The sequence below is a fragment of the Heterobasidion irregulare genome (assembly GCF_000320585.1).
Source record: "Heterobasidion irregulare TC 32-1 unplaced genomic scaffold scaffold_10, whole genome shotgun sequence".
NCBI lineage: Eukaryota > Fungi > Basidiomycota > Agaricomycetes > Russulales > Bondarzewiaceae > Heterobasidion > Heterobasidion irregulare.
Window position 1 is genome coordinate 1,144,772 of NW_009258206.1, and position 27,946 is coordinate 1,172,717.

The 27,946-nt window shown below is 53.1% G+C and overlaps 9 protein-coding genes across 9 annotated transcripts; 5 read left to right on the forward strand and 4 right to left on the reverse strand.

Moving 5' to 3' along the window:
• Positions 1-1,331: 1,331 nt before the first annotated feature.
• Positions 1,332-2,483, forward strand: HETIRDRAFT_326569 (uncharacterized protein; the record flags this gene model as incomplete). The annotated part of the gene is made up of 1 exon (XM_009552594.1): positions 1,332-2,483. One exon carries the CDS (start codon positions 1,332-1,334, stop codon positions 2,481-2,483), a length of 1,152 nt encoding a protein of 383 aa, XP_009550889.1.
• A 3,789-nt stretch (positions 2,484-6,272) lies between these two features.
• HETIRDRAFT_118453 (uncharacterized protein) lies at positions 6,273-7,151 on the forward strand (the record flags this gene model as incomplete). The annotated part of the gene is made up of 1 exon (XM_009552595.1): positions 6,273-7,151. The coding sequence occupies one exon, from the start codon at positions 6,273-6,275 to the stop codon at positions 7,149-7,151; it is 879 nt and encodes a 292-aa protein (XP_009550890.1).
• A 2,383-nt stretch (positions 7,152-9,534) lies between these two features.
• HETIRDRAFT_37249 (uncharacterized protein) lies at positions 9,535-11,138 on the forward strand. Its single transcript, XM_009552176.1, has 2 exons — positions 9,535-10,091; positions 10,158-11,138. Exons 1-2 carry the CDS (start codon positions 9,661-9,663, stop codon positions 10,840-10,842), a joined length of 1,116 nt encoding a protein of 371 aa, XP_009550471.1. The 5' UTR covers positions 9,535-9,660; the 3' UTR covers positions 10,843-11,138.
• Positions 11,139-11,391: 253 nt separating this feature from the next.
• Positions 11,392-12,627, reverse strand: HETIRDRAFT_143484 (uncharacterized protein). Its single transcript, XM_009552596.1, has 4 exons — positions 12,578-12,627; positions 12,182-12,516; positions 12,004-12,124; positions 11,392-11,902 (listed from the first exon to the last, which is right to left on the reverse strand). The coding sequence occupies exons 1-4, from the start codon at positions 12,609-12,611 to the stop codon at positions 11,463-11,465; spliced, it is 930 nt and encodes a 309-aa protein (XP_009550891.1). The 5' UTR covers positions 12,612-12,627; the 3' UTR covers positions 11,392-11,462.
• A 317-nt stretch (positions 12,628-12,944) lies between these two features.
• On the reverse strand, positions 12,945-14,891 carry HETIRDRAFT_52504 (small molecule transporter; the record flags this gene model as incomplete). Its single annotated transcript, XM_009552206.1, has 11 exons — positions 12,945-13,161; positions 13,214-13,440; positions 13,506-13,607; positions 13,667-13,687; positions 13,748-13,761; positions 13,845-14,109; positions 14,177-14,276; positions 14,324-14,396; positions 14,453-14,519; positions 14,571-14,761; positions 14,819-14,891. 11 exons carry the CDS (start codon positions 14,889-14,891, stop codon positions 12,945-12,947), a joined length of 1,350 nt encoding a protein of 449 aa, XP_009550501.1.
• Positions 14,892-15,468: 577 nt separating this feature from the next.
• HETIRDRAFT_156555 (uncharacterized protein) lies at positions 15,469-18,517 on the forward strand (the record flags this gene model as incomplete). Its single annotated transcript, XM_009552597.1, has 8 exons — positions 15,469-15,612; positions 15,674-15,734; positions 15,789-16,000; positions 16,053-16,251; positions 16,309-17,087; positions 17,146-17,484; positions 17,541-18,026; positions 18,082-18,517. The coding sequence occupies 8 exons, from the start codon at positions 15,469-15,471 to the stop codon at positions 18,319-18,321; spliced, it is 2,460 nt and encodes an 819-aa protein (XP_009550892.1). The 3' UTR covers positions 18,322-18,517.
• A 2,636-nt stretch (positions 18,518-21,153) lies between these two features.
• Positions 21,154-23,308, forward strand: HETIRDRAFT_152048 (uncharacterized protein). The gene is made up of 2 exons (XM_009552598.1): positions 21,154-21,633; positions 21,707-23,308. Exons 1-2 carry the CDS (start codon positions 21,317-21,319, stop codon positions 22,497-22,499), a joined length of 1,110 nt encoding a protein of 369 aa, XP_009550893.1. The 5' UTR covers positions 21,154-21,316; the 3' UTR covers positions 22,500-23,308.
• On the reverse strand, positions 22,634-23,308 carry HETIRDRAFT_411603 (uncharacterized protein). The gene has a single exon (XM_009552599.1). It carries the CDS (start codon positions 23,266-23,268, stop codon positions 22,966-22,968), a length of 303 nt encoding a protein of 100 aa, XP_009550894.1. The 5' UTR covers positions 23,269-23,308; the 3' UTR covers positions 22,634-22,965.
• Positions 23,309-23,580: 272 nt separating this feature from the next.
• Positions 23,581-27,710, reverse strand: HETIRDRAFT_327516 (uncharacterized protein; the record flags this gene model as incomplete). The annotated part of the gene is given in 12 exon segments (XM_009552600.1): positions 23,581-23,915; positions 24,120-24,369; positions 24,449-24,637; positions 24,651-24,856; positions 24,926-25,141; positions 25,227-25,335; positions 25,410-25,501; positions 25,663-26,272; positions 26,421-26,748; positions 26,813-26,836; positions 27,364-27,444; positions 27,595-27,710. Coding segments are annotated over 12 exon segments (2,556 nt in total), but the record flags the coding sequence as incomplete, so codon positions are not given.
• Between the last annotated feature and the right edge of the window lie 236 nt (positions 27,711-27,946).

A 27,946-nucleotide genomic window follows, 5' to 3' on the forward strand; every position in this document is an offset into this window, starting at 1 on the left:
ATTACTCTTATACTTCTCCAATTGTCTTCTTTTACCCAGGAATATAATGGCTTGTGTTGCCCTGTAAGTATACATGTGTAAGCCCATGTTAGCTATCGATATTCTATTCTATAATACTCAACTAGCAATGATAATATATACTGGGAGTTAATAACCAAGGATGTCACCTTATACTATAATATATGCTCTATAATTGGAGCTGCCTAGTAGTTATAATAATTTCCATTAGATAGACTATGTTACGAAACGTTTCACCTATGCTTACTCACCTCTTCCCACCTTCTTGATAAGGACTCGTAGGACCTTTCTCCCGACTATACCTCGCGTTCCCGTTCCACTGATACTTGGTCCGTGCATCTGCTTGTACATATTTATAGATACTGCGGCGCAGGATGGAAGCCCTAGGCTATCCACTTCTGTCCAATCTAAGAACTGCTGTTCACACAGTCTTCTCTGATTGCAAGACACTAGTCTGATCAGTCCCGATCATCCTCCCAAATCCTCTTGTGTCATTTGTGGCCTAGGATCCTCTCGTCCCGAACAGCCGTTCGTGACATCTGGATAGCCTCTCCACACAATCCTACTCCACCCTTTTCTTTGCAGCAGAACACCGGCTAGATACATACGGCACTAGGCAGTCCCAAAAGACAAGTGTCCGTCGACCGTAGTAGTTACTATACACTTCGAGCGAACGGTTGGACGATTCCACTTCAGTGTGGGTCGTTTCAGGTTGTAGAATACTTCTATCTGGTAGTCAACCCAGTGGAGGTACGACCGAAACAACTGCACTCGACGTTACGTACGGTACTATACCAGAAGCAGAAATACTGTACCAGGCCAGAACGAGCTGCTGTTGCCTTGACCCTCGAACCTTGATCAGGTCGAGACTAGCGCGGGCTCTTTGATCCAACAAGACGACTTCCAAAAGTTCAGGAAGAAGCGTAGGACGAGTTCCACACGGAACCGACTACTTAAAACACTCCGACACATTCGTCCACTTCGGACAACCGATCAGAAGAACATCCAAAGGAAACTGGGTTTACGTAGGAGGACAGAACAGCGGAAAAACAGTCGACGCCCCGCTAGTACCCTGGGAAGACAGGAAGGCACCTCTCAGAACCGTAGACTCCCCCATCCGAACAAAACCTGTTCTATCACCGATCGATATTCCCAAAGAAGATATCGAAGAAACCCCAATTCCCGCAGGAGTATTAACCCCGGTCGACGAAGAAGACCCGGAACCTGTAGCAGGACCAAGCCAGCCAAACCCAAACCCAAACCCACAACCGAACCCTCCGCCGACAACAGACACCACAGACGACGAAGACGAAATGTCGGACAGAGGAAACAAACCGAAGGACTTCGATGGCACGAGGTCGAAATATAGGGAATGGATATACGAATGTCACATGTATATCCTCGCCAACCCAACCAAGTATGACACCGACAAGGACAAAACCCTGATGGTGCTATCATACATGAGAGAAGGAACGGCGTCACTTTTTGCACAGAAATATTATTTCGATAGGGAACTTCGGGAGTACAAACCAACGGAGACGAGAAAAGTATGGGGAACGTTCAAGGATTTCTTGAAAGAACTGGCCGCTGCATTCAAAGATGAGAGTCTCGAACAGAAGGCGAGACAAAAATTATTCACAATGAGAATGGGAAAGCGGTCCGCAGACGAGTTTGTCACGGACTATCTCATGACGGCAGGAGAAAGTGGATTCGATCTCGAATCCACCGTCGACTATTTCCGTCGCGCCATACACCCGGAGATCCTCAAACAAATTTACAGACTCCCTGACATGCCGACGACAATGGATGATTGGGTAAAATACACCCGAAGGTTCGATAATCAATGGAGAGAGCTACAGAGCATAAAAAGCTCCGTACCCTCAGCTACTGTTCGATCCAACAACCCATTCCGCTACAACTCCTCCAACGCTCCCTCCTCCATGAACAACTCCGTCGTACCCATGGCCGTAGATTCGGTCAGAACGACTCTCACCGACGAAGAACGCAACCGCCTCAGGATGGAGGGTGGGTGCTTCTACTGTCGTCAAAAAGGACATATGGCCAACCAATGCCCTGTCAGGGGTTCGTCTAGGGTACATGAAGGGTCAGCTAGATATGTTCAACAGAGTAGTGGAACGATGGGGAACCGCTCGGCTCAGACCGGCGGCAGGATGGGAGGCGGAGGAAGCAGCTATGGCCGAACGTTCTCGACAGGAGCTTCAAGCAGTCCTCAAGGAGGCACTGCGACGCAAGGTAGAAGCGTGGCGACGACTAACCCGTTCCGAGCCCGACTCGCAGCTCGCCAGGCCCACGCACCCGGACCGGATGCGCCTGTACGTGAGACGGAGCCTGAGATTAGCCGAGAAGAGATCCAAAGGGTTATCGGGAAGATGAGGTGGGACGAACAGGAAGCACTCCTTCAGGAGTTAAGCGAGATGAGCAAGCGAAAGGAATCGGATTTTTAACTAGGCCTACGGCTCCGGTGTACCGTAGACCTGTCCCAACTCCTCCTGTAAAAACATTTGTACGGCTCACCAAATCAAATCGGAAATCATCTATGAGAATAAACGTGCATCTGAAACATAGAGGAGGAACCACCGAAGCTCGAGTATTGATCGATTCAGGAGCAGAAGGACTTCTCATCGACAAACAATTCTGCTTGAAAAACAACATACCAACGCAGAAAATTGACAGACCTATCCCTGTATTCAACGTAGATGGAACGGCCAACGACGGAGGAAAAATCACCAACAAAGCCTGCATGCTTATGAGAATGACAAACAAAGAGGACGACTATCACGACGAACAATGCGAGCTGTTAGTCACTAACCTAGGAGGCGAAAATGTGATCTTGGGAACGGACTGGCTGCATGAACATAACCCACAAATCAATTGGGCAAAAAACAGCCTTACGTTTTCAAACTGCGCTACCACATGTCTAGTCAGCCGGCCCAAGTTTACCATACAAGCACTGACGCCCGCACAGCAAAGGAAAAACAGAACAGTCGGATATTCCAGAATAGAAGATGATCCGGAAGAAGACGAAATCGACGATACCTTCTTCTCCGAATTCTATGAGGAATGGTACTATCAAAATCCATTGGAAGTACACCCCCTCGAAGCAATTCATATCGGTTCCATCGGAAACAAATCGCAACAGCTAGCAGAAGAGGCAAACAAGGCAAAAACGGAACGACCTATCGAGGAAATCGTTCCAGCATACGTACTTAAACGATTCGCCAAAATCTTCAGTCAGGAAGCTTCACAGCGACTTCCAGAACACTCACAATGGGACCATAAGATCGATATGAAACCAGGATGGGAGCCAACGGGGTGTAAACTGTACCCGCTGACGGAAGAGGAGGAAGACCAGCTCCACGAGATGCTCCAAGAGCACCTAAAAAGAGGAACCATTAGGATATCTAAATCCCCGCAAGCGTCACCCTTTTTCTTCGTAAAAAAGAAGGAAGGAAGTCTACGACCGGTGCAAGATTATCGGAGACTAAACGAATGGACCATAAAAAACAAATATCCGCTACCCCTGATTGACGACGTAATAAGAACCATCGCCAAATCGAAGGCGAGGATCTTCTCCAAGTTTGACGTAAAATGGGGGTACAACAACATCCGCATAGCAGAAGGCGATGAATGGAAAACAGCCTTCATGACCAAATTCGGCTTATTCGAATGCCTCGTGATGTTCTTCGGTCTCTGCAATTCACCCGCCACCTTCCAAACAATGATGAACATTATCTTCCATGACCTCATCGTAGCACAAGTCCTGGCAGTCTACATGGATGACATCTTAGTGTTCACGAAAACCATCGAAGAACACCGACGCGTGACAACCCAAGTTATGCAGATACTCTTGGACAATGACCTATTCCTAAAGCCTTCCAAGTGCACCTTCGAAACGGACACAGTCGAATACCTCGGATTCATCATCTCCGCGGACAGTATATCCATGGACCCCGTCAAGGTTGATGGAATCGCTGCCTGGCCAACTCCGAAGAACCTGAAGGAAGTACAATCCTTCCTGGGCTTTGGAAACTTCTATCGCAGGTTCATCAAAGACTTTGCCGCTATAGCCCGACCCCTTAACGACCTAACGAAGAAGGACGTTCCATTCGAATGGACCCCCGAAAGGAACGAAGCATTCGAACGACTGAAGCATTGCTTCACGTCAACTCCCGTTCTTGTGTACCCGGACGGTAATCGCCCATTCCGTCTCGAGACTGACGCGTCCGACTTCGCTTCCGGAGCCATCTTGTCACAAGAGACGCCCCATGACGGATGGCACCCAGTCGCTTATTTATCCAAGTCGTTCACTGCGGCCGAGCGGAATTACGACATCTTCGATAAGGAACTGCTCGCCGTAATACACGCCCTTGATCACTGGCGCGTATACCTTGAAGGCGCACGGCACCCGTTCGAGATCTGGTCCGATCATAAGAACCTCCTGTACTTCTCCACCGCGCGAACTCTCTCCCGCCGGCAAGCACGGTGGTCACTCTTCCTCTCCCGCTTCGACTTCACCCTCGTCCACAAACCGGGCGTTACCCACCGACCCGATGCTCTGTCCAGGCGTCCAGACCTGAAAGAGGGGGTAAAATTTGACAACAAAAACCAGGTACTACTACAACCTCAAATGTTCGTCAAAAGTGCAACGGGACGAGGAACAATTGAAATGCTCGATAGCCAGCTGAGACGAAAGCTAAGAGAAGTCACAGCCAAAGATAAAGAAGTAACAGATGCGATGGAACTTATCAAAGCATCCGGACCCAGAGCCCTCTCCAAAGGTCTACAAGAATGGAATTACGAAGACGATCTCATCTGGCACAGGGGAAAAATATACGTTCCACCAGACGACGGACTTAAAAGACAAATCACGAAAATGTACCACGATTCACCAGCAGCGGGACACCCGGGAAGATGGAAGACCTATGTCCTAGTATCCGATAACTTCTGGTGGCCAGGAATGTCCACGTTCATAAAAGAGTACGTAACAGGATGTGCAACATGTCAATACACCAAGAATATCACACACCCCACACGCACTCCACTCATTCCTAACGAAATACCAGAAGGACCCTGGCAGACAGTCACCATGGACTTCATTACGGATCTTCCACAAGTCGGACCATATAACGCAATACACGTAACAGTGGACAGAAGCACTAAAGGAGTCGTCTACACTCCGTGCAACAAGACCATAGATGCGGAAGGAACGGCCGACCTCTACATGAAAAACGTCTGGAGACGATTTGGACTCCCACAAAAGATCATCTCCGACAGAGGTCCACAATTTGCTGCTCGATTCACAAAAGAACTATGGAAGAAGCTAGGAGTCACGACAGCGTTATCAACCGCCTATCATCCCGAAACAGACGGTGAAACGGAGAGAGTAAATCAAGAGTTAGAACAGTATCTACGAGCGTTCTGCAACTACGAGCAGACGAACTGGCCTGAACTATTACCATACGCTGAATTCGCACACAACGTAAGGGAACACTCAGCCACGCACCAATCACCGTTTGAACTCATGTACGGCTACAACCCGACCTTCGTACCCCAGATCGCACCAAGGTCCGACATCCCCGGAGTGGAGCTAAGGCTGGAAAGGCTAGACCAACTCCGAAAAGAAACGAAGGCCAGCTTGGAAGTTGCGGCAGAACTAATGAAAAGAAAAACCGCCGAGAACGAAGTCAAATTAGAAGCAGGACAGAAAGTTTGGCTCTCGGGAAAAAACATTACCACCACGCATCCAAAAGACAAATTAGCCCCTAAATTACACGGACCATTCCAAATAGAAGAAAAACTAGGGCCAATTACGTACCGATTAAAGCTCCCACCGACATGGAAAATACACCCCGTGTTCCATGCCTCCCTACTTACACCATACAAAGAAACAACAGCTCACGGCCCCAACTTCGAACAGCCACCACCCGACCTCATAGACGGACAGGAGGAATACGAAGTCGAAGAGATTCTTGACAAGAGGAAACGAGGACGCGGGTATCAATACCTAGTACACTGGAAAGGATACCCGAGCTCCGCGGACGAATGGGTCACGAGAGCAAACCTAGGGAACGCCAAAGAACTTTTGGAAGCATACGATACGCGACATCATAATCTACCATTACGGGCAGCCCTTGCAAACATCGGACAAACAAAATCAGAAACGTATAAAAACCCAAATTCAATCATTACAATTCCCCCATTCCTTCAATCACTCATTCATCCTCCCAACGAACATGCCTTCCAACGAGTCCACCCACCTCTTTTCTGAGAACACTCTCATCGAACAAACGTCCTCCACCGACCCCTCCATTCCTTCGACCCCCGAGATGTCCGTAGTAGAAGAACGGTCCGTACCGTGGGACACAGACGAAGAACAAGCAGCGCGGGAGGCGGAAGAAGGATTCAGCGAGTACCTGGAAGGACTGGACGAGGACGAACGACGACAAGACGAGATGATCAGACTACTGACGGAGGATTTCGATAGACCTTCACCTTCCCACTCTCCCTCACCGCCCCCTCTGATCCGCGAAGCCAACGAAGGCGTCATCTTTCCGGATAGAGAAACTTATCTCACAACCCCCGTTGCGTATATGATGGGACTTATCGAGGGGACGCCTAACACAGAATTTGTGTCAGGGCCGACCAGACCGGAGATTCAGAGGGCGTTGGAGATTTTAGAGGAAGAAAGGAGTTTTGTCCGACACGCACAGCGAGCTCTGCAGATCCGAGAGGGCACGATCATCGCCCGTATTAACGCTGGAGAGCGAAAACTCATGGGCTTGCAGAATCTTCGAGACTCCTTTCACCCCGCCGACGACCCCACTCCCTCCACCGAGTATCACATGCCTACCACGGCTGTGGTATCTCGTGCCTCGTCTACGGCCTCAAATGGCGCTCCGCTTCGCCCAATGCCGGGGACCTACCCCACGAGAACCGACAGGGAACGAGGTGTATATCGATTCACACCTGTCTCCCCCCGCATTCACCTTCTTCCCGCGCCCCCCGGCCTCATCCGTCCTTCGCTACGAACCCGACCCCCTCTCCCCTTCACTGAATACGACTCCAGCGAGTCCGACACCGCGCCCGTTATACTCCGTCCTCGTGGAGCTTAGACGACAGACGCCCTCGTCCGGTATGACGTAAAACTGCCGGGGCAAACGACGGTTCGAATCCGTTGGGCCGGTACCCACTGCCATGATGAGAAGAGGGACTCGGCTCTAGAACGCAGTCCCCGCATGGTTGGTAACGAGGTGGGGTATCATGACGTCCGTACTCAAGGGCTATCGCGTCATGACTCGACTGTGGGCAGCGAGAATATGTGCCCTAAGTATTATTTTGTACGACTCGGACTACGCGCATTGCTTATGTTTTTCCTGAACTTTTACTTACCGTCTCTGGCACTGACGGCCTAGAGGGGGGGGTAATGTTACGAAACGTTTCACCTATGCTTACTCACCTCTTCCCACCTTCTTGATAAGGACTCGTAGGACCTTTCTCCCGACTATACCTCGCGTTCCCGTTCCACTGATACTTGGTCCGTGCATCTGCTTGTACATATTTATAGATACTGCGGCGCAGGATGGAAGCCCTAGGCTATCCACTTCTGTCCAATCTAAGAACTGCTGTTCACACAGTCTTCTCTGATTGCAAGACACTAGTCTGATCAGTCCCGATCATCCTCCCAAATCCTCTTGTGTCATTTGTGGCCTAGGATCCTCTCGTCCCGAACAGCCGTTCGTGACAGACTAGCTGAAAAGGCCCTAATAGACCAGATTATAACAATTGCTTTGTTTAAAGCCTGTATTATAGACTTGCAATTCATACTCAATGCACATATTATGCCCTATCCTACCTATGCATTAATATGCCACCTCTAGTGCCAGACATATTACATCAATAGCCAACTCCTAGTACTATGAAGATGCTATGAAAATCCAACTAGCCTGCTTATATATAGGAGTATCTATTATCAAATGTGTCTGGCAATTATAGTAGTTTAGCTCTATCCAATATAGGTACAGATAGTAGTTTGCTACCAGCTAAGTCATAATATCATAGTATACAGGTTTTGTTATCTAATAGATAGTAGCTGGCTAATTATTTTTGAGAATATGGCAAAATTTCCACTATATGCTGTGTATTTTGGGGCCATGTGGTCACCTTACCTGCACACACTACTAGCTTGCCCACTTGTATTTTTGGAGTTATTGTCATCACTAGCATTACCTTCTTCAATTTGAGACTTATGGGGAAAACAAGACTGCCATCTTGCCTAGTGAATTATGACCCCTGTATCTATTATAGGCAAAGTTCCATGGGATTAGTAATCCCAGAATGATTATCTAATGATTTCCTACCCAAAAGAATCAGCGTTAGATTTATAGATAAAATTTTGAGCAGAAAAAGAATATGCTCTCTAATTTCTGCACAAAGTGTGCTCAGAATATTTCATAATCTGATTAAAAACTTGTTTTAGTATAAAGTCAGGCTGGAATTGATCAGAAATTTCATAAATTCCATAACATGTGTCCATAGAGCACAAAAAGAAGGACATTTGAGCTAAAATCATAAGAAACTCACAGATCATAACCTAAACTTAACCTAAATAGTCTACTAATCCCATTCTAATCCCATTCTGACCAAGCTGATCCCATTGTGATCAAATCATTGCTTGATTATTTGATCACAATAGAATCAGTTTGGAATCAGTGGACTATTTAGAATGAGTTTAGGATGTGATCTGTGAGTTTCTTGTGATTTTAGCTCAAATGCCCTCCCTTTTGTGCTCCATGGACACATATTGCAGCCTTTATGACATTTCAGCCTGATCTTATTCTGAAACAAATTTTTAATTGGATTATCATGCAATCCAAGCACACTTTGCGCAGAATTTGAGAAGCACATTGCCATTTTGTTCAAGATTTATCCATAAATCTCATACTGATTCTTTTGGGCAAGAAGTCATCAGGTAATCATTCTGGGAATCACCAATCCTATGGAAATTTGCCCGCAGTGACCTTGCCGTTGATGACCCCACCTTTCCCACGCTTTCGGGGCTTTGGCCGTCCTGGGCAATCTCTGTCTAAAGCAATATGGGGCGGTGTACCTGGAACCACTATCATTCTTCAACCAACCTGCGGCTAATGCCATGCGGCAACGCTTGTGGGGCAGACGGAAGAGGCCCAAGTCGAAGTGGACAAGCGTGCGGCGGACACGGTGAGTCTCACGGGACAAGGAAGAGCCAGACAACAAGACGGGTATGTAGCTTTGTGCTATGGGATCCGAAGGCGCGGGACTAGCGAGCACCCACAGAGATCCATAGGACAGGTGTGACAAAAGTGGGTCCATGTATGCGCTTATGGGTGCTCAGAGTTGCTATATCGGGCAAGAATTCGGGGCTCCCACAAGGCCAAACAGCCGAATTGGACGTTGCAGTGTCACACGTTGCGGTGTCTCGTAGCGTCACGCTCTGCCCGTTCGTTCTTCGTTAAATACGGAGCGAAATGCACCCTTCCTTCCACAGTCTCCCCCTCCTCCGCACTCAGCAGGCCCTCTCCTCCTCAGCCCTCCTGCGTTTTACCCATTCTCCACACCACTCAGCCCTTCCCCATCTCCTCCATCATGGTCCTTCACCACTCCAACTCCCAGAACCGCCGTGTCTCCCAGGCAGAGAACGCCCCTCCCACTAGACTCGGCGTTGTTTCCACCATCAAAAACCATGCCTCTCGTCAGCGTGCCATGCGCCGTGCCAATAATGCTCCTCCGCAGCCTGCGGTCGCCGCCCGTCGCCTTCGCTCTCGCCCACGTACTTCGGTCCAGTTTGAGTTCCCCCTCCCGATCCATCTCGTTCCTCCTCCCGTTGCGTCGTCCATCGATGTTGAGATGGCGCCCCCTGTTCCGGGCCCGACAAAGACGCTCGTCAAGCTCCCGCGCTACCTGTACCACCCCGAGCGCAAAGAGCCTCGTCCAGAGGTCGTGGAGGCATCTGTCCCCGACTTGGAGGGAGTTCCTCTCCAGTATGCCCGGGATAAGCTCCCACTGCTGAGCGGAGAGTACGTCTATATCTCTATCTCTACTCCCTACGGTCATCGACTAATCTGGCCACCTTCCTCCTCCAGCATGTTCAAAGTCCTCACCGGGGCCAAGATCGCTCCTCCCATGGGCGCTCTCCCGAAGGAAATCGAAGTGTCCATCAACGACGTTACATCAGATATGCCTACCCACGTCCTTGCCCTCTACTGCCCCCTCATCCGCCCTGATCCGAACGCGGCCGTAGCCCCTAAGCGGCGTATCACTCTCTACCCCATTCATAGCACCGTCTTTGCCGTGCACTGCGCCAGCCTTCCCCCACTGCCACCATCCCACCCCGAGCCTGTTCCAATCGGTGGCACAATCACGGTTCCTGTGCTCCCAATCGGCCTGCCCTCTCCATCCGCTTTCCCGTTCCTCTCCCACTACCTGTACCACAGGCGCCCCGACAAGCTCATCGCCTCCCTCATCCCGTGCCCGCCGCCCGTCGCTATCCCGATAGCTGACGATGCCTCGGTTGAGGAGAAGCGGAACGCGGAGAAGGAGATCATCAAGGCGTACGCGATGAAGTGCGCCGCGATGTTGACGCCGCATGCGCTCTTGGATCGCACCTTGCTGGTCAATGGGCTCTGGCGGGACGCGTACGTACTCGGGGTGTTCGACGAGGGCTTGTGGGGGTCGCTGGACCTCGCGTGGGAGATCCTCGTCAACGCGATGGCGATCTCCAGCGGCGATCCCGACTCAGTGCAAGTCTGCCTTCCGGAGTGGGCTTGATCTCGTCATTTCCTCTATCCTCTTCTCGCATCTCTTATCTCTTGTGTATGCCTAACCTTCGGACTCCGCTATGCATGAAGCAACCCATGTATGTCCAGTGTACATGACCCCATTTCGTTCACGTTTTCTTTCATCTTGCGTTACCCACTTCGTTCTTCATTCAGCATCATCTTGCGATACAATGTGCGCGTACACTTATTATCTCCGTTATTGTTGGGCGTTAGATAGGCAGAAGTCACCTTCCGAAATACTTGTAGTCTGCGTCGAAATCAATAATGTGTATACCTTTCACACTGAACAAGCGTCTGCTGCCTGGTGTATTCGACGAGTCCCGATCACTTCATGGCTGATCACAAATTCATGAATCCGAAAGACATAGGTGGCATGGTGGCAGATCAGCTCGAGTACTCAACAGGCTTGCATGCGTCTATTTGCAAGCGATGCCTTTGATCTTGGTGATATCAAGGAATCTGTTACGAAACTACGTATTGGCGTTCAACGTTGCGTCTATGGCAAGTAGTACAATTGCCGCGTCCCACCGGACTGAATGAAAGGGGCGAAGAGGCGCGGGCTTTACATTCAACGCAGGCCCCATGTACACTACAAGTAGCACGACCAATCTAAGGAGTCTCGCTCAACATCTGCCTCAGCATCTGCATATACTCCGACCCCACGGAGTCGTCCGAATCCGTGCCCTGACTGAGCTCCGCCCACTCCTCCGCATCTTTCGCCGTCCTCCTCGCCTGGGTCGAGACAAAGAGCGACGCGTCCGGCCCGAGGGGTAACCGCAGCGGCAGACGCGCCCGGTCGGGCGCTCCCACGACCTGGAGCACCGCGCGCGCGAACTTGTCGACGTCGCCGGGGAGTGGCACGGCCCTGGCCCCGATGGCCTGACGCACGCGCGCGGTGGGGCTGGTGGCGTCGTAGGCGGGGTGCGGGGGCACGACGTCGAGATTTTGGAGGAAGGCGGTCTTGAAGTTGCCGGGCTCGATGATGATGCCGCGGATGTTCCACTCCGGGGGCATCTCGCGGACGAACGCTTCGGTGAAGCCTTCCAGTGCTGTAACGTGCAAGCGCACGTGGGACGTGTTGATCGACGTCAGTGAAGAGCGAGAGCTTCATATATACGGGTACTGGCAGGGGAATGGAAGTCAGGATTACCGAATTTGCCTGCAGAGTAGAAGGCGGCGCCCGCTTGGCCCACGTAGCCTCCGTAAGACGAGATGTTGACGACGAAGCCGCCGTGGCCTTTCGGGTTGACTTCCCTGAAGAACCTGATCGCCTTGGGACGGGTTCACTCTCTTTGTCCGCGACTAGCGAGAATGGCTACGCCACTCACCTCCTTTGTGATATGGACCGGTCCCCAGAACAACACTTCGACCTGCTTCCTCGCCGTCTCCTCCGGGATGCCCTCGATCTCTCCCAGCACCGCATAGCCGGCACCGTTGACGACGACGTCCAGGCGATGAAACTTTTGCTCGATCATCGTAAACGCCTCCGCGATTTGGATTGTATCTGTGACATCGAGAGGCAGCACGACGAGCTGGTCGGAGGAGTACTTCGACTGGAGGTCTGCGAGCGCAGAAGTGTTGCGTGCCGTGGCAACGACGCGCTCGTTGGCTGCAAGGACGGCGCTCACGAGCGCTTTGCCGATGCCGCTCGAAGATCCTGTGACTATTGGACTGCAAAGTCAGAAATTACGGATAATTAGGCGGTAGTTCAGGACAAGGCATACCAAACCAAATGCGGGACTCTGTCAAGGTCGACATATTTGACTCGCTTGTGGGAGGCCTTGGTTGAATAGGTGTAAGTGCATAAGTGCAACTTACTTCAGGCTCAGATGGTGGCGCAACCAGATGTCAAAGGCGCTCTGGTATGACTATGAGGATCCAAGTTATTTCCGAAGCACAAAGTGCCGTAGATGGTGATAGGGTTTAGGCCATATGGCAAGTCGGGGCCTCTCAAACTGAACACGAACAATATTGATGTCAGAGCGCTAATAAATTACATGCAAGAGACGCGCAGGATCCGCATGGTATCGCCGCAAGAGCATATCGCCGAGCACCGATTTTCTCTCAGATCGTGGCGAAACCTAAAAAATCTCAGAGTCCCCTACAGAGCATCTTCCCTCTCCTCACCTGCGCATTACACAATTCTATCTCTGTTGGCATCGCCACCAGCGACGCAATGAGTATGCCTAGGGAGTCCGATAGGCCTATCGAGCCGATTTTGAACTCCTTCTCCTGTTTGGCACGTTCGGGGTCTATGCTGGGGTCTGTTTTACTCTGTTCTTGATTGATGCGGTAAAAGACGTTGACGCTGGACAAAAATCAGTAGGATAACGATGCACCAAATGCCGGAATCGACGTACTAGGCCAACCCGCCACAAATTCCCTCCAGACTTATAAGCAGAAATACCATGAAAACATTGATACCCTCTGAAGCGTCAGAAAAAAAGCCAATGGCAGATTCGTACATGAGAGTCAACAGTATAAGCGCTTGAACGACGGCTGGCAAGGATAAGAGCCGCGAAGGGAGTGGTGGTAAACCGAGCGAAATGGTCGAGCGAGAGAGAAAGACGGTCGTCTGATAGACCAGCTGCGTGATCGGCGTTAAGACATCAGGAAAACAGGGACGAAATCCTGAGTTTCACACATGCGAACCTGCCAAAGGGGATAATAGTCCCTGATAGAGTGGATGATGTTACCCAAGACGGAGTGTGAGTCGCCAGATGGGACTGGGTAGATTAACGTCGGCGCAATTCCCTTCCGACACATTGTTCATAAGCGTGATTCAAGGATGCAGACTGAAATGAATAATTCACTTGATTGATTGTGTATTCAAACTGTCGTCAAGCAGTTGAGTGAGACGATGGCAAGGATATGAGCCAAAATAAATTTCTCACCAGATAGACGCAGACTGCGAAAATCAACATATTTGTATCTCAGTATGTGCCGCTACCCTCGTAAGTATTGCATAGGCAAAATTCCAAAGCTACTCACATAAAGGCAGCATGTACCGAAGTAACAGCGGCTTCGCAAGTCGCCATTTTTCTGCCAGAGACAAGACAGTATCTGTCTTGGAATGGGTGAATCGCTCTTGTTCTTGCTCTATCGTGTCCTCATCTATTGTAGGAAGTGATGTGTAAGGCACAGGTAGGGCTCCATCACTATCGCCGTCGTTCAGCGAAGAAAATGCGACCGAGGCAAAAGCTGAAGGCCGAGGGAGTACGAGGAGATAGGTGAGAGGCGTTATGAAGGGCAGAACCTGTGCATCGATCATCAGGCCAGTCGATTTACGGATATAGGGCTTAAAATCAGGCATTAGGACTCACTGCAGATAGACCGACACCGACACGAACCCCAAGGCTTCGGACTTCCCACCACAGGAAAGCGCCCAGCAGTCCAGCAGCGCCGGTTCCGGAAGCGAAATAACTGCAAGGGCCTCAGACGAGTGGAATGAATGCAAGCATTGCTCTCACCCGACGCTATGTCCGCCAACCGACGGGGGATGATACGTCGTCGATAGTTGAAGGAAGGTCAATTCACCCAAACCTATCGCCGATGAAACCTGTAGATCAATGCGACGATCTGACGCATGGGTCTCTCACCTGAAGAGAACGAAGCAAAACTGATGCCCAAGAGCCGGCCTGGCAAGCTCTCGAAGGCCGCCACAACCTAGACAAGATCGTTGGCGTAGATCAACTCGCGTTTTGAAACTAAACTTACAATCATGCCTGCAACGGACAAGGTACAACATCCGAACAAACGACGTGCGTAATGTATCCGGCCTTTCAGAAGGTAGGGCCATCCAATCTTGGCAAGAAGCGCAGGAGCAATATTACAGAATAGTATGATACCCTTCGGGGTGGATGTAGGTACTAAGTCTAAAGCTGCTGATAATATGATCACATATAATACTACAGAGCATTGGCGTTAACGTGAACATGAAGTCGGAGCGGTTAAGACCAACGTACCATTATTGATGACCCCGAAAAGAAAGAAAGATACACCCAATCTGAGGAGAGGGCCTGGTTTCTCTGCGGACATTTAGAGCTATGTCAGCAACAACGGCGAGCGTAACAATAGGAAAAGGCAAACGATTGAAATAATAGTCTTCAAAAAGACAGAGAGTATACAAGTACCCGATTCGTCCGAAGCCAGTTGGTGGGCACTGGGTACCCTCTGACTTCAGTTGGAGCCTGGGGCCTGAAGCTCCGATTTCTGGGTAGTTCGTACAACGGCTCACCTGTTGCTACATTAGAAGCCTCATCTCTTGCAAATAAGAGGGAGCTGTTCTGGTCGATACCACCACTGACATCCTCATGATACGCCTCGGACATGGATTGTGAGCGGATATCACGGAGCGCGTGTACTTCAACTTGATCAGATGAGTGTAAAGCCGGTACCATACGACATTCGGCGTCACTGAGTAGGGATGCGTGGAGGAGCGTAGAGTCTACGATGACTGCGTGTTAGCCTGAGGCTAAGAGTAGATGAGAGCCGGGCCGAGTGCTGCAAAGTCTCGGCAAGCTGATGCATGGTGTAATCCATTCGCACGCGGCTTTTACTCGGCTTCTGGCGGCTTGTCCAACACCCACCATACTTAAATTCCTCGTAGGACTTCATGGCACCACAAGCTGGCCCTTCAAGGTCGCATAAAGGGCCGAAGAAAAGCGGCAAATCAAAACCTTCTGTGCGCTCTTCAAAAGTGAAGAAAGTCTCGGAGAAGCAGCAAATAGAGGCACTGGAACGAGCAGTGGAACAATTCGTGTGTTTATCACCTCTATGACATTACATCCAAACGCTCATCAACACAGTTGTGAGGTCAGAATGTGAATGATGATCTCAATGCATTCGCCGACTTGCCTATATCAGATTTGACAAAGAGAGGTATGTGCCTGTGCTGTTCTGGCTGACATGATCCCATGCTCAGCTCGTCCGCAGGTCTGAAGAAAGCCTTTTTTGTCGATATGACCGAGATCCAGGCCAAAAGTCTCCCTGTATCACTGAAGGGAAAAGATGTGTTAGGTGCCGCAAGGACTGGCAGCGGCAAAACCCTCGCTTTCCTCATACCCGTTCTGGAGATCCTGTACAGGAGAAAATGGGGCCCGCAAGATGGTTTGGGTGCTTTGGTTATCTCACCTACACGCGAATTGGTGTGTTTCCGGTACAGCATCGAGTTATGTTCGTCTTACCAATCTTGGCTAGGCTGTCCAAATTTTTGAGGTCCTGCGGTCAATTGGCGGATACCATAGCTTCTCCGCCGGTCTTGTCATTGGAGGCAAAAATCTCAAAGACGAACGAGATCGCTTATCACGTATGAATATCCTGGTAGCGACACCAGGGCGGTTACTTCAGCACATGGACCAGACCATCGGCTTCGAAAGCGACAATCTTCAGCTGCTTGGTGCGCATTGCCTAGTCCCCTTTAGTCGTCAATAGCATATACTCATTTGTATTTAAGTTCTTGATGAAGCCGATAGAATTCTGGACATGGGCTTCTCTCGGACATTGTCTGCTCTCCTTTCTCATCTTCCGAAATCACGCCAAACACTCCTGTTCTCCGCAACACAAACACAAACCGTCGCTGATCTCGCCCGCCTCTCCCTCAAAGATCCCGTTTACATCAATGCCCAAGCTGATTCATCTCAGGATGCCGAGCATGAAAGTCACCTCGCTATACCAAAAGGTCTTGAGCAACACTATGTTGTGACCACGCTCGAGAAGAAACTGGACGTCTTATGGAGCTTCATCAAGACTCACCTCCAACACAAAATACTTGTGTTCATGTCGAGTTCGAAGCAAGTTCGGTTCGTGTTCGAGACGTTCAAAAGGATGCATCCTGGCGTGCCGCTTCTGCACCTGTACGGGAAGCAAAAGCAGATGACGCGGCTGCAAACGTTCAATCGGTTCACAACCATGCAGCATGCAGTTCTGTTTGCAACGGATATCGCTGCGCGTGGGCTGGACTTTCCTTCGATCAATTGGGTTGTCCAAGTAGACGCGCCAGAAGATGCTGAGACCTACGTGCATCGAGTCGGACGCACTGCCAGGTACCAGAGCAATGGCAAGGGTCTATTGCTTTTGCTACCAAGTGAGGAAGAAGGCATGACAGCGGCGCTGAAGAACAAGGGAGTTGATGTTGCTAAAATCAAGATTCGCGGGAGTAAGACTCAGAGTATTGAGAACCAGTTGCAGAGTCTCGCATTCCAGGATCCAGACATCAAGTACCTTGGACAAAGAGTGAGCTTTCGCATTCGCTCGCTCTTAGTTAACTTAACAAACTGACTGTGGCGTCCAGGCGTTTGTGTCGTACTTGCGCTCTATTCATCTACAAAAGGATAAGTCAATATTCAAGGTCTCCGAGCTTCCGGCGGATGAATTCGCAGCTTCGCTCGGCCTTCCTGGTACGCCGAAGATCAAGTTCTTGAGCAAAGAGAAGGCGAAAGAAAAAAAGAATGCTTCGCGTGTAGCAGCTGCGTTGCAGGCAGAGATTAGCAAAGAGCGGGGAATACCCGCTGCAGACGAAGAAGATAGCGAAGAGAGTGAGGAAGAGTCAAGTGAAGCGGAGGGAGATGATGAACCTGTTGATGCGGACGAAGATATACCGCCTTCAGCCGAGCTCAAACAGGAACAAAAGGCAAGACCTCTACATCATATTCATTCGCCACAATACTTATGCCTTTTTGCGTGTAGTCCAACAGCGTCCGCACGAAGTACGACCGCATGTTCCAACGTAAAAATCAAAATATCCTGTCCGAGCATTACAACAAGCTCGTTGATCATTCTTTGGATGGGACTGCGGGAGATGGCGGTGATGACGACTTTATCATTCTCAAGCGGGCAGATCATGACCTCCCAGGAGATGATGGGCAGCCTGCATCCAGCCACTTGTCGAAGCGTAAATTGAAGATGGGTGAAAGCAAGCGCGCTATGCTCAAGTTCAAAGGCGTGCCGACGCGTATAGTGTTCGACGACGAAGGTCAAGGACATGAAATTTACGAGATGAAGGATGTCGATGAGGTGTTTGGAGATGCGGGCGAAGGGGATGTGCTAGAGGCCGGACGGAAATTTGTTGAGGGAGAAAGAGGGAAGATGAAGGAGGCGGATGTGAAAGACAAGGAGGAAGCCAAGGACAAAAAGAAGGAAAAAAAGCGCAAAAGAAAGGAGCGGGAGCGTGAGGTATGCTATGGAGTGCTTTGTCCTGAAGTTCGCTGTTAACCCCTCTGATTCATAGAACAACCCTGAGAATCAGGATAGAGAAGGTCCCGCTCTTGCGCCGTTGGACGAGGATGACGGTTATGTTTCCCCCGCCTTCGAGCTTTCTCCAAATTCAGATGACGATGGATCAGAGATGGTGCCTCCACCGGCCAAGCGTAATAAACACAACAAACCCTCAATATCTGAAAAACCATTGCCTTCTACGTTAGATGAAGAAGAAGAGCTAGCGCTACAGATGTTACGCAGAGGACGGTAGGCTCCATCATGGTGAGTGAGCATTGTTCAGCACCGCAATTGTCAATGATGGTTCGAGACGATAGTGCCGCACGTTTGCATACGTTCTGTGACCAAGCTACCTCTGAAGTCTGACATTGTTATCGCTTGAGTGCACGTAGTCAACGAGTGGAATCTGGTATAATCGATTTGATTGAATCGACAAGTTATGATATGCGAACAGTCGTTTATCGAGTTGTCCCTATCGACATTCAGGTTACAAACTGACGGCATTACATCGATTTCAATAGAATATCAGCGCGCATCGTTGCTGCGGGCGATGGAAGATTGTCTCCTTCAAGGCAGTGCATCTCCCGCGTATAAAAAGTCGTCCCGAGCATCCGTTTCAACACTCTCGGCTAATTATACCTCTGACCTACCACAGGAGGTATTGGTGGCAAACCTCGCATTTAGCTATTTACGGAATCTTGTCCGCATCTGGCGGAAGCGTACTGCTTTGTGGTGCACCGCCTGTTTGGATATCGACAAATTTGGTGCGTTTTCAACCGAGCGCCTACATTCAATGGTTCGATTTTACGCGGTCTGTATTCCACGCATCTGTGTCCACTGCCTTTGGGCGCCGTGTCAACGTAAAAACAAGGCAAGGTCGCGTATTGTCTTCGGTCGCTACCATCTACGTATTTAACAGCCGTCTTGCTTGTTCCATGTGTTGACTCTTTCCTTCGTCATGGTTGTTCATTACACTCATATTCGTCAGCTCATTCATCAACACAGGCCATTGTCGCGAAGTCATCGGGGCACCCGAGTCATTAGGACTAAACCAGACTCGAGAGCTCATTCGTACTATTTTTGCTGCTCACCGTTCCTCAGACGCTCTAGTCCTCGCAGAGTCAAAATCTATCCACCTATACCCGACTTCGTCTTTCCTCCCCCATGGATCATCAAACCTAATTTTTTTAATCCCGTCAATCTTGACGTTTTTGTTGCTGCTGATCCTTCTCTGGACAAAATGACCTTGACAGCTATCCGCACGTACCTCCAAGGGAGATCCATGAAGTACGTCATTGCCCTCATCAGCGCCGTCGCCCTCAATCAAGCCATCCTGATATGATTGACACCAAACAGGATGCTGGCGGCGTGCAAACAGACGCGCCTCGGTCAAACTAGTGATCCTCTGCCTTCCTCATGGCCAGTATCCGTGCCACCCGACATGCTTTTCGACGCCCCTACGCATGTCCTCGTTGTCGGCGTATCTTCGTCGACGTCGTCAAATCAATCCCCGGCATCCAAAAATCAGCTCTCCATGATTGCCGTGCATGGCGGTCTTTTTGCCACGAACTGCTTAAGCCTCCCTGTATTGCCACCGCCAAGCCAACATCCGACTTCCGTCGATCCCACCCAGTCACCCTTATCTGACTCATCACCTTCCACACAGCTCATCCACCTTCCTGTTGTTCGAATCGACGTACCTCACCCTCCCTCCATCTTCCATCTGCGCAGTTTCTTCTACTGGCCATCTTTCAGCCATCTATATGCTGCCTTGATCCCAAAGAAAAGCTTTGATGCACTGAGCGGCTCGCTACGACCTTGGATACGCCAAAATAGTAAAGCAGCCGCGATGAAGACCTTGAAGCTGATTCGGGCACATATGAGTCTTCTGACGACCGACCGCGAGCCTATCCTACAGACTTTAGCGTCCATAAGGGGACTTTGCGACACGATGCGCACCCTTGGTGTCAGGAATCCTTTGTTGTGGTCTAACATGAGCTCCTTCTGGAGTGTCTGTTGGCAGGCACTCAGTGAGAAAGATGGTAGGATGTTTGGCGACATCGCAGCTCGACTTACCTTGTCATCTGTTAACCAAGCCATCTCACACTAAATCGGTGAAGGCAGGGTGACAACTGTGCGATCGTGCTCTTTTGTTCTCGCGCCTCGTATTTCTCGACTACATGTCGCATCCTCCTCAATACGTCTAGTGACTCATCGCAGCACAAATCTTGCGGAGAACTATCTTTGGTAAACACCATTCCCAGGGAGGTGTTCTTATGACTAGTCATATATTTCCTTGTTGTCCCTTTGGACCTATACAGTACCCGTATATAGTACTCACGCATTGCGAGTGCGGTTCTGCACACAGCATTTCCCGATCGTAGCCTATGCCTAGTTCCCATGAATTTTAACTTTTTTTACCTTGTATAGTTCCTATGTAATTAAGAGAATATTATTGAGACTTATCGGCACTTATCGACATCCTTGGGCTCCGACCTGAGTCCTCTACTACCACGTCTAGGCTCAAGATCCGAATACCACGATCTCAAGACTTTCATCCGCCGTCGTGAATCATTCTGCACTTTGTCCACCCTGATAACAGTCTTGGCGGCAAGCACTGACCCAAAGGTCTTTCTATCTGCTTAGTGTTCAATTTACGACAACCGTCCGACTTCTTGACCATAACACGGGCGCATCCTTGTTCACTTGGCCACACCTTCTATACGCATATGTATACGATGACACAAACGCAAACAAACCTTACCTTGTCTAACTCGCGCTTGTTCCTGTCTTTGTATCAGAACGAATGCCGGCGGCTCACTCTCTTGTGCGATGCCAAAAACATGACGCAGATGTCTCTACACCAACATAGGCCCCTTAGCTCCCTTCGACTTACTTGTCAACGAACCTCTGTGGCCTCGTTTTGAGCGAAGAGTCCACTTTAGCCACCTTGCTTACTTGCAAAAGGTTGAGGTTTTCACTAAAGAACACTGTCGGTACGAGTCCCTTCCATGCCCACGCACATCCACCATCTATCTGCTTAGCTTGCTCTTCTAGCAAATTTGCCGCACTTGTATAGCTTTGGGATCTGGGCACTGCAATTTCCAGCATCTGTGTGATGGCTTATTGTCTCAATCAACTCAAATTTCTCGCCACGCTAGCCCGCTGCGTATTTAAGCCACATATTCGTTGCATCTCCCTTTCATCGGCCACGTACACTTCGATATTCGCGAGGACAAATTTCAAGCATGGTTGCCCATTTTATGCATATCGCCGACCTCGTCCAAAACAACAGACCTCCACGCTCGACCAGAGCCATGGCCAGGTCCAAGCCCAATTCGAAGGCCCACCTATACTACTACGCCTGTCATTATTTGACAGGAAGACGCACCCACGCCACAGCACGTAAAGGTCCAGAATATCTGCCTGTTCCCCACTACATCTTCCCACCACCATGGATTCTAAAACCAGAAACAAATTACACCAGGATGGACGTCGCTGTCAGCCGTTTGCTGGACGCTGCGGCTACCCTCGAAGGTGGCGACTTTTTCCTGGGACCCTGCAGGTGTGCCACGAGTCCCCATTTCACCTCTGATGGCTTCATGCCGTCTTGACGCTCCTATACTTTACTCCTCCAGACTTCGACTGGCATGCGCTGCCACACAACTCGGCGAATACCCCGAAGGCCCCCCGCCCGCGTCGATCCTCGCCACCGTGCCTATCCCGCACGCCGCCGTCCGGCCCACGCACGTCCTCGCGATCCCGTACCTCCCGCTCCCGTCTCCCGGACACCCTTCCCCGCGAAAGAAACACCACATGCTCCCCATACACGACACCCTCTTCCTCGCCAACTGCTCCAACCTGCCCGCCCTCCCGCGCGCGACGCTGAGCCCGCTGCCCCTCGCGCCGACCGAGGCCCAGCCCGAGCCCCGCCGCTCCCTCTACACGCGCTCCGACTTCCGCCTCTTCCGCCTCCCCGTCGTCCGCCTCGAGGTCCTCAGCCCGGACTCCGTCCGCATCCTGCGCGACTTCTTCTACAAGCCAAACTACTGCGTCGTCTACATCAAGCTCCTCGGCCCCGGGCCCTTCGCCGCGCTCAAGGACGCGCTCAATCCCTACATCGAGGGCATCTCCCTCGCGTCCGTCGTCGAGCGCGCGCTGCGCGTCATCGCCGTTTACCTGATGAGCGGCGACCGCAAAGAGGTCCTGGCGACGCTCGTGTCCATCCGCCTGCTCTGCCACACGATGCTCGAGCTCGGCATCATGCACAGGGCGCTCTGGAGCTCGCTCGACCTGTACTGGGACGTCCTCTGGCAGATCTTGTGCGAGAAAGACGGCAGGACGGAGAGCGAGCTGGCCTCGAATCGCCAACCGGGACCGCGAATAGCTCTCTCAGACTTGCTCGCCCCTACTGGAGACAAACGCGTTTGAGCTGTAGATTGCTGTTGATTGATCGCGCTGCGAGACCCTCGTCCTCCCTATTCTCTGTTGAATATCCTGTGTTTGAATAAATTTGAGCGTCATCGACCGAATACCGCACTGCAAGGCTCGTCCCGAGTGCAGAAGAAATGGATGCGCGCTGTAGTAGTGCTATAGTATTGCCTGTTCTAATCGATAGTTACAAATGAGGGGTACAAAGATCTAAAAGGTACAATAAAAGAACACAAACATCGCACCCACCCAGGCGTGTACTGTATATACATAACCAAAATTAGCAGTGTATGATACTACGAGGCGCGCGAAACAACAACATGCGGGTGACTCAACATCAACACGACACGGACACAGACAGCGAATAGCGACATAAAAAAGCGAGGCAAAACATCGAAAATCGACCAAGAGAAAACACAGAACAGAAACAGAAATAGAGCACCGATCCATCTCCAGGCGCGCCCGTTCACCGCCCCTCCCGGCCTGGCCTCCCCGCAGAAGGCGCCGCCCCGACGCCGGGCACGTCCATCTGCGACATGAACGCCGTCCACGCCTCCGTCAGGCTCAAATCCCCGCTCTGCCGCAGCACGCGGTCCTTCGTCCTGTCCCGCGCCACGGGTGTCCGCGGGCGCGCGAACACGACCTCCGTGTGCGGTACGCTCCACCGCATGCGCTCCGCGGGTTCAGCCGACGCGCCCGGATTCGCAGCGGCCCCGCTGTTCGCTGCCCGGTGCTCGGCGACGTTTTGATAGGAGCTCGGGTACGGCATGGAAGGGGGCGCGGGGTACGGCGTCTCGGCAGGATGCCTCTCCGCAGAATACCCCACGGGCCGGCCGTCTGGGATGGGATACGGGACCGCCTGTCCATCGGGGCCCATATACGCATACCCATCGCTCGTGGTCGCAGGATGTGGAGGTTGCTGCGGCGCGACGGGATAAGAAGTGGAGGGAGGATGAGGCTGATACGCTGGAGGAGGCATGTCGGGAGGGCCGGGTATAGTGTTGCTTGTGGCAATATATACGGGTACGTGCGCCTGCGCCGGCAGCATAGGCGCCGCCACTCCACTCGACACAGGAATATATGCTTGCACGAATTGTTGCTGGTTGTACTGCTGCGGGTACTGCTGCTGGTGCTGTTGGTGCTGCTGTTGGTGCTGATGCTGCTGATCGTGCTGATCGTGCTGATGCTGCTGCTGCTGCTGCTGCACATCGTGCTGCTGCGACGCATACGAATAACCAGCATGCTCCTGCGCCTCGAAGCCTCCGCCCAGCTCCCCGCCTCCAAGCCCGCTGGTATCGCTGTACCCAAGCTGCCACCCATTGTTGCTGCTGATCTGCGCATCCAGCGCGCCGTCGAACGCCTGATACTGGTCGACGAGCGTCGCGTGCGCGCCGTCCCACGTCTCTTGCATTTGCTCTTGCTCTTGCGTCTGCGCCTGTATCCGGTGTTCTGGCGGGACGTGCCCCCTCCCGCTTTCGTGGGCGGAATATTGCCCATGCCTGGGTATATGGCTTGGGGGAGGCATCTGTTGCTGTTGCTGCTGCTGCTGCTGCGCGACCGACCCACTCTGAGCACCCAAATCCGGCGGCGACGCCCCGATCGACGACCCAGAGAGCGGACCATCCTCCTGCTGCGACCCATACCCCGCCGCATGCATCATGAGCATCTCCTGCTGCTGCTGCTGCTGCTGCTGCGTCCTCGCGCTCGCGCTCGAGCGCGCCGCCACCGTATTCGTCACGCCCGAAAACACCGAAAACTCGTCCCCCCGCGCAGTGGCGACGGGCGCGAACCCAAACGGCTCGCGCGCGACCGCCACGCGCGCGACGTTGAAGCTGTGCGCCGCCTTTTGCAGGTGCCGCCGCACGATCGGCTGCGCGGGGGCGGGTGAGCAGGACGGACAACAGGGCGCGAGACAAGACTCAGAATCGGCGAGAGGGACGCGCGCTCACCAGCATTTTCACCGCCCGCCCGCCGTGCACCGACGCCCTCTCGAACAGCTCGCACGCGCCCTTCAGCTCCATCAGGGCCGTGTGCGCCATCTTCGATTGCGGCGCACGCACGGGGATCAGCGCGAGCATGACCTGTCGCCCCAGCGCCCAACTCGCATCAGCATCGAGCGTCGTTCTTTCCCCCGTCGCCTAGCCTACTCACCGTAGCAGAAAACGCATGTGTCCACAGCACCCAAAACCTTGCGATCTGCACCGGGAACAGCGCAAACTGCTCCCCAAGCGACGCCAGCAGCTCGCACGCGCTGCGGTACCCCGCCAGTATCGACGGCGCGTACGGGCTCCTTAGCGGGTCTTGCGGCTGGTCGCACAGGCCCTGCGCGAAGAACGCCCGGTGGATGTACAGCAGCGCTGCGGGAACACGCGCTCGCGAGTCAGCCACGCCGCAGCCGGAAGACCAAAAGAACTGGGTCTGCTCACTGAGGTGCCGGTAGTTCGTTGGCATGTAGTGCTGCATCGTCACGTTCAAGCCGCAGCCCGGCACGGGCGGGTCGACCGCGTATCGCGGCAGCTCGAGGTCGCGCACCTTGCGGTCGAGCTCGACAATGATGGAGTACTTGGGCGCGCGCGCCGTCAAGATGCCCTGCACGACCTCCGACACGCACAGCTTGCCGAACTGCGCCTTCCAATACGGGACTATACGCGCGCGGGGTTTTCAGCCGGAACCGGTCAGCGCCTTGTGGCGGGGAGGGAATCCAAAGACGGTGGAAGGAACACGTACAAGAAGCCTGCGGCGTCCCGTCAGCGGCCATAGTCTGGTCCGCATCCTGCGGCAGCTCACAGTCCACGAACGGGATCGAGAACGTCGGCAGCCGTCCCGTGGCGAGGCTCTGATTGCAACCCGATTATCAGCATCGCTTGATACTACGCTCATGACAGCCTCTCGCACGGCGATCCGACGCACCTGCCAACAGTCCGTGATGAACAGCTCCCAAAACAGCGCCCGACGCTTCTGCACCTCGGCGGGGGACAGCTTCCATCGTGCACAATCGCGATCTACGAGGGAGAACCGTGAGAAAAAGACAGCCTTCAAACGAACGCGCAGACACGCCTGGATCACTCACGCAACCCGATCTAGATGCCAAACAGTCCCAGTCCCAGTCCGAACGAACGAATAAGTGAGCGTCCTCGTCACCCGAAAGAAGCACACCCGCCACTCACGCTCTGTGCCAACTTCGACGCCATCCCCATCAACGCCCAAGTGCTCTCAATACTGTGCTCGTTCGCGACCAAGCCCTGATAGATAGCCATCAAGCTCAAAGCCTGCACCGTGCTCACGCTCGGCGCGCGGTCCATTACCGGCTGGAGCGCGAGCGCCGCCCTCGTCAGCATGTAGTACCGATCCGCCTCCGCGTTCCCCGGCGCAGGCGGCAGCTGCTCGTCCACGAGCGCGCCAAAGCAGTAGATCGCGAACATCAGCGCGAGCTCGTGTGGGCCCGGCGCGGGGGGCGGCGTGCCGAGCGGCGCATTCGGCGGGGACGTGGCCTGCGGGTAGAACAGCGGGAGGAGCTCTTCGTACAGTTGCCTGGGTTTTACGGCGCCGAAGAACCAGGGCGCCTGTTCGAGGTAATAAGCGCAGAGCTCCGAGGCGCGGGGCCAGGGCGGGAGATAGGCTTCGAGGGCGTATTGAGGGAGGCGGATCGACGCGTCTGGGAACGCGTTGGAGATCTCCTGGATCGTGTAGGGGAGGTCGGAGGGCGAGCCCGCGCTAGTGACGGCCGTCGACGGCCGCGAGGGATCATGATTTGGGCTTTCCGGCGATTCGTTCTCACCCTGTTCAAAGTTAACATTGAGAGCAAGGGGACAAAAAAAGGAAGTTTACGCTTACTAAGAGCAACGACTGCATAACGACGAGGTCGCACGGCGAGTGACTTGATTGAGCAAAGGGGTAGCTGTGAGAACATCAACGACGCACCTCCTGGCCCGCGGACCGGCCATAGAACGTCGAGCCGCCATCGTCGTGCAGCGCGAGCGTCCCAAAAATATCGAGCGCCGTGCTCTCGTCGGCCTCCTCATGCGTTTTTTCGGCCTCTGGACGATCCAAGTCTTGTACCGCGTCGCCTCCGGCCGCAACGTGGAGGTCTATAATCGACTTGATTTTCATGAGGTCGCGGCGCAACAGCGGGTGCTGCTCGCGGGTGACGTGAAAGTGCGAGAGCGCGAGGGCGTCCTCCAGCTGGCGGATGCGGTCGGACATGTCTGTTATTTTTGAGTGCAGGCGGTCGGTGTCGGCGAGGACGAATCTGGGCAGCGCGGGTGATAGGGGTTGGTGGGGGGGAGCCGGGAGGGGAGACGAGGGCAGCTCACCGTGTGCCTTGGCCTGTGACGAGGCTGCCTGCAAAGAGAATTGTCAATGAGAGGCTGGCGACGAGCGACGATAATGAGCGGGTATATGCGCATATCATAGGACGAGCGCCAGACGCGGCGAGCTCTCCCAGACGCGAGTCGCGCGAGCCTCAAGCCTGCCGCCGGCAATCGGGATCCGCACACACGTCTCCTGTCGCCCCCCGCCCCTGCCCCCGTCCCCGGCCCGGCCCCGTCCCCCTTCCGTCCCCGATCCTCGCCCTCGACGCGTCTCTCCCCAGAAAAACACCCCGCGTCAAGCGCCCAGCCATCGCCGCCTTCCCTGCGCCCTGCCAGATCCAGCACAGGCAGCCCCGCATCCGGATGCACAAAATCCCACGCCCGGGCACCACCCGTCGTCTGTCGTCCGCCAAGATCGCCCTCGAGACCCTGCCTGCCTGCCCGCTCTGGAAACCCGCCGAAGCCTGCCGAAGCGACGCGCACGCGCACACACAAACATAGCACGGCAGGAACGAAACAAAAAGACGCGCGGGGCGGGGGGAAGGGGGACGCACGCACCGTTGGGACAGATAGACGCGCAGCCGCGCCGCTTGCACGACGTGCACGGCACGGTCTTGTCGCACTTGAGCTTCAGCCTGCGTTCACATCGGCGAGTCCGCAGACGTCAGCGTCAGCACCGAGATTTTTCAAAAAATGAGACGCGGAGAGCGCAAACGAGGCGAGGGTGCCAGAAGAGCTGAAAAGGGGGAGGAGGGGGGGGGAGGGGGGGGGGAGGGCGCACGCACCGTCTGCACTCGGCGCACGAGATCGCGCCGCGCGAGCGCTTCCACTCCTGCTCGCGCGCGCGGAGGTCCGTGGTATCCTTATCCGAGCGCGGCAGCTGCGCGCGGCCAGCGGGCATCGCGACGTCGACGTACGTCCTCAGGAGGCCCTGCTGCTAATGCGGTTAGCTCACGTCGCTCCGGGTTTCACGAAGCGTGTGTTTTTGGGTTGAGATCTCGTTGTGCAGGCGGGCGGCACAGAGCGGGATGTTCGCGACTGGCGGCCGTGATGGCGATGTGCGATGTGCGATGGCGATGGCGACGGGGTGGTCGAAAAAGCAAGGAGGGGGGTAACGGCAATAGCGGGATGGAAGGA

What these genes read in the sequence shown, in the direction of transcription:
- HETIRDRAFT_411603 (XM_009552599.1), bottom strand. Translation starts at nt 23,268, where the DNA reads ATGCCGTACCCGAGCTCCTATCAAAACGTCGCCGAGCACCGGGCAGCG.
- HETIRDRAFT_143484 (XM_009552596.1), bottom strand. Translation starts at nt 12,611, where the DNA reads ATGTCGACCTTGACAGAGTCCCGCATTTGGTTTG. An exon ending in AGAGTCCCGCATTTGGTTTG is followed by an intron (nt 12,517 to 12,577) that starts GTATGCCTTGTC and finishes GCAGTCCAATAG; the next exon opens with TCACAGGATCTTCGAGCGGC. An exon ending in CGGTCCATATCACAAAGGAG is followed by an intron (nt 12,125 to 12,181) that starts GTGAGTGGCGTA and finishes ACCCGTCCCAAG; the next exon opens with GCGATCAGGTTCTTCAGGGA.
- HETIRDRAFT_37249 (XM_009552176.1), top strand. Translation starts at nt 9,661, where the DNA reads ATGGTCCTTCACCACTCCAACTCCCAGAACCGCCGTGTCTCCCAGGCA. An exon ending in CTCCCACTGCTGAGCGGAGA is followed by an intron (nt 10,092 to 10,157) that starts GTACGTCTATAT and finishes TTCCTCCTCCAG; the next exon opens with CATGTTCAAAGTCCTCACCG.
- HETIRDRAFT_152048 (XM_009552598.1), top strand. Translation starts at nt 21,317, where the DNA reads ATGGTTGCCCATTTTATGCATATCGCCGACCTCGTCCAAAACAACAGA. An exon ending in TTTTTCCTGGGACCCTGCAG is followed by an intron (nt 21,634 to 21,706) that starts GTGTGCCACGAG and finishes TTACTCCTCCAG; the next exon opens with ACTTCGACTGGCATGCGCTG.